General features: G+C 44.9%; 1 protein-coding gene across 1 annotated transcript; it reads left to right on the forward strand.

Moving 5' to 3' along the window:
* TTC30B (tetratricopeptide repeat domain 30B) lies at positions 1-1,829 on the forward strand. Its single transcript, XM_008634727.2, has one exon. It carries the CDS (start codon positions 1-3, stop codon positions 1,456-1,458), a length of 1,458 nt encoding a protein of 485 aa, XP_008632949.1. The 3' UTR covers positions 1,459-1,829.
* The last annotated feature ends 5,603 nt before the right edge of the window (positions 1,830-7,432 follow it).

Genomic DNA, 7,432 nt, shown 5'->3' on the forward strand with positions numbered 1-7,432 from the left:
ATGCAAGTGTTGGGGTACTGCCCGGAGCTGTCCTACAACATGGCGCTGTGCTCCTACGCGGCCAAGCAGTACCCTGCGGCCCTCAAGTACATCTCCGACATCATCAAGCGCGGCATCCACCAGCACCCAGAGCTCAGCGTGGGCATGACCACCGAGGGTATCGACGTCCGCAGCGTGGGCAACACGCTGCTCCTGCACCGCACGGCCCTGGTGGAGGCCTTCAACCTCAAGGCGGCCATTGAGTACCAGCTGCGCAACCTGCGAGCGGCGCAGGAGGCGCTCACGGATATGCCGCCGAGGACTGAGGAAGAGCTGGATCCGGTCACGCTGCACAACCAAGCACTCATGAACATGGACAACCAGCCCACTGATGGCTTTGGGAAGCTGCAGTTTCTTCTCCTTCAGAACCCCTGTCCACCAGAAACTTTTGGTAACTTGCTACTCCTCTATTGCAAGCATCAGTACTACGACCTGGCAGCTGATGTGTTGGCAGAGAATGCCCATCTGACCTACAAACTTCTCACACCTTATCTGTACAACTTCTTGGATGCCATTATTACTTGTCAAACTGCCCCTGAGGAGGCTTTCCACAAGCTAGATGATGCAGCAGGGACAATGGCTGAGCAGCTAAGAAAACTCACAAAACAGGTACAGGAAGCTAGGCAAAATTGGGATGAGGAAGCTCTAAGAAAAGCAATTAATGAGTATGATGAGACTCTGGATAAATATGTACCTGTCTTGATGGCCCAGGCAAAGATTTGTTGGGACATGAAGAACTACACAATGGTAGAAAAGATCTTCTACAAATCAATGGAATTCTGCAAGGATCATGAGGTGTGGAAGCTCAACGTGGCTCACGTGGTCTTCATGCAGGAGAGCAAGTATAAAGAGGCTATTAAGTTCTATGAGCCAATAGTTAAAAAGCACTACAACAACATTCTTGATGTCAGTGCCATTGTGTTAGCAAACCTCTGCGTTTCCTACATCCTGACAAGCCAGAATGAAGACGCAGAGGAACTAATGAGAAAGATCGAGAAGGCAGAAGAGCAGCTGTCCTATGATAATCCTGATAAAAATACCTACCATCTTTGCATTGTCAATCTAGTCATTGGTACCCTCTACTGTGTGAAGGGAAACTATGACTTTGGTATTTCAAGGATCATTAAAAGCCTGGAGCCATATAACAAAAAACTGAGCACTGACACGTGGTATTACGCCAAGCGGTGTTTCCTGTCCTTGCTGGAGAACATGTCCAAGCACATGATCATGCTGCGTGACAGTGTGACTCAGGAGTGCGTGCAGTTTCTGAAGCAATGTGAACAGTATGGAAGAAACATCCCAGCTGTCATTGAGCACCCCCTTGAAGAGAGTGGGATGCACAGTGGGAAAAACACAGTCACCTATGAAGCCAGGCTTTTGAGGGCACTGATGTATAAGATCAGTGGGTGGGCTGAGTAAATGTTACTGTACAGCAGAAATGAGAATTTTGTTCTTATGTTTGTGAGGTCATGCTAACCCTCACAAAAATCTCTGAAGATTTTGTGCTGTATTTTAACAATGTTCAGTAGAAAATAGACTATTTTCATGAAATTAAGCTGCATCAAATAACTAGGGGCATTCTCAGTAACCAGTCCTGTTAAGTAAAGCTTAAGATATATTGACCAAGAATGTCGTTATAGAAATATCATAAAGTTTTCACCCATAAGACAATATTTTAGCCTTCCAAAATTTTGAACAAGTTTCTTTTCATTGGTTGACATTTGAAAAAAAATGTGTTGTCTGTCTCTTTTAGGATGGACTTGGAATAAAGAGTTGCTTTAATTCTCTAATTTGTGCCTATGTGTAAATGTTTCTTTCTTTTGCTTTTTCCAAGGTATTTTTAATATGTTGCAGATCATTTTGAAAGTATATTTAAACACAAGAAATGGCTTTATATTAAAAAATCAGTTCTACAAACAGAAACGTTTCCATTTGCTAACTCATTAATAATGCACGAGTGTTCTACCAAATTCTATAACTAATACAGGGACTGGGAATATATTCCAGGAAGGCCGTATTAGGATGATACCTCAGTTTAGATCTACCTTTGAAATAAAATCTGTTACAACAACTGGCTTCAGAGACACTGCTGAGTGCTGCCCCTCAGAGTCCCGGTGCCCCCACCATCTGGGTGGCAGCTGTTGCCCTGCAAACCTGTTTGGTAGCAGCACAGTAAGCAACATCTGCTTACATAGTAATTCAGTCCTCCGTGTGCAGCCCCTCCAATCCAAATACTATTCTTAAAATAGTCTCTGGTAAAGAGACCCGTGAATCTGAAATTATATTCTTTTCCATTTTTCTTAAAAAAAAGCCCATGTAACTTCCATTTCATGCAAGGCTTATAACCTGTACCCTTGGGTGGAAGAAACCTGCTTCTCAGTTTCCTCCTTGTGTTACACTCTTCCTGCATCTCTCAACACTTCTCCAAAACCCTGTTTATTTGCTTAATTTCTTTACTTGACATTTCCATCACCCTGGCATCAGTTAGTGTATTTTCTCAACAGTCTTTGCATCCCTTTTCAAACATACATACTCCACAGTGAAATGGGACCATAATGCCTTCCAGTGTTTTTACACAGTCTGGTTCTGTGCTCCATGGCTGTTCTCCTTTTTGTGTATTCTGCCTTTTGAAGCAATGTATGAGCTGAAGTTTTCAAAATAAGGATCAAAAATCCATGGCTTTAACTCACTTGCTTACCTTTGATACTGGCTCCCTGAAGAGCTGTCCTAGGGGAATTTTGGAATCAGGCTGCATCTCCCTCAGAATCCAGTTTCTATGCTGTGGTTTACCTGGAAAGAAAGAGAACAGCATTTTTGAAGTTTTGAAGCTATTATAAAGGAATAGAGTAATTAATCCTTCCAGAGAGTTAATGTATATAGGATGTGCACGGGCCTGCAACCATTTCAGCATAGAGAAAGTCAACTCTTGTGTGCTGGGGGAGAAACCTGTCAGGGCTGAGCATATCATGTGCAGCTAAAGGAAATGCTGTGGGTTAGGTAATGCTACAGTTTACCCTAAAACATATACTGTTATCCTATAACAGTAAATTAAAATCAAATTTAACAGTATCAAAATGGAAAAATGTTCTAGAGAGACTAAAGAGCAGACAGGAGATGCAGCAAGGTGTCCTAGAGAGGCCTCCATAGCTCATCACTATGCCATTAAGCCCCTGATTATTGTGATATTAAATATTTCCCACAACTGTTTCCCCATGAGGAGGAGACCTGTGATTTCTAATTTTGTTCAACTCCATGAAGCACAGCAGCAGTAAAGCACATCTCTAATTTACAGTGCAACTGTATTATATATTATGCAGCATAAACAGCATGACCTTTAAAAAGAAAGTTTTTAAAAAGTCACACCACATAACAGTGTCTGAAGTGCAGTAATAGGCAATGCCCTTTATTTAATATTCATTGTGCATTTTCTGTAAAAGTCACTGGACATTTAAAAAAAAATTCACTTTGCAGATTCGTGCCCGTGCAAATGTTGAATGCCCTCTAATGGAGAGTAGTTTAGATACTTGTATGTTCTTGGTTTTCCATACAGCCAGTGGCTTTCATGAGGGCACTGCTGCCAGGATTTGCAGCCCCAAGCACTTCATCACTTCCTTGCCTCCCATGCCCACACAGGTGTACACCGCGAACAAGCGGAGGCAGCAGGGCCCGCCGGCTCTGGCGCACAGTGCCCGACTGCAGCCTGCAGCGCAGGCACCGGCTCCTGGCCACAGGCTGGGAAGGGAGAACAGCCATGCTCCCAAGAGAAATAATGTCCCCATAAAAAGCTGTGGAGTTGTGCAAGCTGTGGCTGTTTTAGAATGTACAGCTAGAGGGCAGTCGGCATGCCTGCAGTTTGCTTCATCCTGTTACATCACAACAAAAGCACAAAAAAAAGCCAGGAGAAAATGTCAAGAGCAGCATTTTTTCTGTTTTTCCCTTTTCCTTCTGTTTTTATGTGCTTTTCCTCACGGAGTACGCTGTGCATCCAGACAACCCAGGGTTTCTGAGCAGGTTGGGTGATGCTGAACACAAGGACCTCAAAGTGGAGAGGCCTCTGCTCCTGAAAGGAGAGGGAGAAGCGGCAGAGCTGAGGCCCAACAGGAGGAGGTGGGCTGGGACAGGCACTTCCTCCTCTGCTGCATCAAGAGATGCTTCTGCACAGAGTCTTCTCTCCATTCCAGCAGTATTTTCCACCCTGTCCACCATGGCCTCTTCCTCAGCAGTAGCCATCCAACCTTCCCATGGCAGTGACATGCTGGGACAGACGCCCTTGCCCGCATTTTGTCCTGGAGAGCTGCCTACCCACCCACTCTGTGCCCAGAAGAACTGGGGCCTGTGCTCATGTGACTGACATCTGCAGTGTGGGACTGTTGCTTCCTCCAGTGGCAAGCACACATTTATAGCATCTCCCACTGCAGAGCACTTTGGTCATGAAAAATATATAGATGTTACAACCACTTTTATTACCATCTTTATACCACATTTAATGTTATCACTATGTGACTTACACACAAAATACATTTTTAAAGGAAACCACATACATTTTTATTTAGAGAGAAGGGAATATAGCAAGTAACAGTTTATGCTCCCTATACCTATAGTAAAATCCACCTAAATTAATGCCCTAAGCCAGCACAGCTTTTGTTCTGAACAAAAACCAAAAAACACTACCCAGAAATGTCTCACCATATTCCCAGGGCCTGCAATGGGCAAACAGCTGCTGATAAACCCAGATTCCTAAGCCAGAGCCTCTGGGGTTTTTTTATTGGGAGCAAGGGGAAAGAAGCCCTCTGTTTCAGCATCAGCATCTGAAAGGTGAGCAGCTCAAGATGTTTCCCATGCACATCACCACCATACCAAGGCCAATCTCCAGGATTTTATTTGCACTAATAGCCTCTTATGCATTTTGTCCTTACAAGACATCTTGAAATGTTCTTGTCCTCAAAACTTGCAAGGGCTTCACACCCATGTTGCAGATGACAAGCTGTATTGTACTGCAATGGACACTTTTTTTTTTCCAATTACCTTTGCAGTAATCACAGCACACATTGCACGAGCAAAGGCCACCATTCTGCCAGCAGCCCACCTGCACCGGCAGGAGCAGGAGAGGCACAGAGGGCCTGAGATACAATTTACTTTGTGTCCCACCTTGGATCCCCTTGGTGCCCAAATCTCCATCAAATGTCTGCTGACACCATCAGCAGTGAGTGCTGGGGACCCTTGTGATCAGCTCCACAGTCAGAGCTGATCAAAAAACTTCTGTAATCAAGGGGTGGCTGACTTTATGGTAAGACAGAGATAAAAGGTGAGACAGAAGGGTCTTCCTATGCAGTTCTGGGAGGAACATGATTACTGTTTTCCTTGGGAAAGTTGTGGATACTTCTACTGGATAAGCAAGCCCCTTTTAGCAGATGAACAAGTAGAGGAATATAATTTGTCTAAAAAATGGTGAAGTTACATACAAGAATAAAAGCTGATTTTGACAGCCCATTCCATAATATCTTGTCAACAACATCCTATTTTAGAAGCCTGAGTTCAAAACTTCCACAAATCCATATTGGCTTCAGCCTCCAGCAAATGCAGAAGAGTCCAACCCTGAGAAATTCAGATTTGGAACACTGATGTGATAATGTGGCTGTGTGGGCTGAAAGATAAGCACTGAAAGATCCATCCTCTCCCTCAGGCTTCTCTTATTTCTTTTTAACCTTTCAATCAATAAAATGCCTCTATATTTGAGACTCTGCTAAAACCTGCTGTTTTCTTAAGGAGTAGGTATGGCCAGGACAATGTGCATCTTCATGTTTTTGCGGGAAGTGTATTTGCACCTCATTTGGACAACCTGACCTACACAAAGAAACAGTTTCTAAATGAGGTAAAAGTGGCTTTAACTACTGACAAACTTGTAGGCTCTATTTTCCGCAAAGCATCTCTTTTTTTTTTTTTTTTTGGCTGATGCTTTTCCATTAAGTAGAAAAATTGAGACATTTGGACTCATTTTCCAAAGAACCTTTTGATTAGCATAATTTTCCTAGACCTTTCCTGAATTTAAACTAATAAAGCCCAGCCATAGAGCAGGCCTTGCCAAAGCAAACAATTCAGTCCAGAACATTTCTATTTTTGAGGATCTCCCCCTAAATTCACTGTAGTTTATAGCCCAAACTGCAGCCCAGGAAAACCAATAAAAAAGTTCACATTGATTTCAATGAGTCTTAAATTTGCACCTTAGAAAATACCCATTTCCACAGACTACTATTTCAAGCTATCCAAGAGCAGCTTCTGGAAAATACTGGAATGCTACAACCCCAGTCAAATTCAATGACAAAACCCCTTGTTTCTACCCACTTAAAATGCTGCTTAGAAATCAGCTAACCCCATGTTTCCCATGGTGCAACTGCTGCACATTAAGAAAACATCACTGTTTGCACAACGAAAAGTAGAAGTTGGCAGGGGATTCTGATCCTTCGCCTAGACCTGGCCGGGCACAGCCTCCACCAGCAAGCACGGAGCCGCCGCGGCTCTGAGCACAGGGCTGAGCACTCCCATCCATCTCGCGTAGGATCACCCCTGCAGCACAGCCCCAGCCCCGGGAGATACCCGTGTCCCGACAGCCACCCTACCAGGAACGGCTCGGACAGGGAAATGGAACTCACAAGTGCCACATTTTCTCTGGAACATGGGAATCATCACTCAGCATCACAAACTTTTAAACTTCCCGGGGTGAATGTACACACTGGCTCTGAACGGTCTGAGCTTCTCATGGCTTTTTAGTCCTCTGCTGTGCACAATCATCCACTTCCCTGAATTTCAGCCCTTCTTGCTGCTTACCTTCTCCTTCCCCCCAGCTCTGCCCCTAGGACCCTTTCCGTCCTGTGTCACGAGCAGGGAACAGGTTGACTAACAGCTTTTTATGAGTCGGTTTTATTTTATAGCTCTCTTTCCCGTGGGAGAGGGCAAAGGGAGCTGGCTAACACTCAGATCCTGTTGGGTTGAACTGTTTACTAACAGCCGTTTTCCAAATTAAAATTAACACAGCTCGGATTTTTCCGAGCTGCACTTCTCTGGTGCCTCACAGAGCTCTTTGTGTGCCCCTCCGCTGATTCACGGCCGCTCACACGGCCGGCAAACAGGAACGCGAGAGCTCGACACGGCGTGTCGGATTTTCTTGCTCTGTCAATAGTATTTATCACTGCGGCTCCCACGGGGAGCAGGAGGAGATGGAGAAGCACCATCAGCGCTTAGGGACGGGGAATTCAGAGCGCGCATAAATCCTTTGCTCTTCCCCCCCTGAACAACTCAAGGCACATCGCGTTTTTACAGCGTCGAGGGCCACACGCTGTGATGGCCGCCTCGGCAGCAAAGGCACAGCCCGCACACCGACACCCCCGCCCCGCCG

This window comes from Corvus brachyrhynchos, unplaced genomic scaffold (genome assembly GCF_000691975.1).
Source record: "Corvus brachyrhynchos isolate BGI_N302 unplaced genomic scaffold, ASM69197v1 scaffold255, whole genome shotgun sequence".
NCBI classification, from domain to species: Eukaryota; Metazoa; Chordata; class Aves; order Passeriformes; family Corvidae; genus Corvus; species Corvus brachyrhynchos.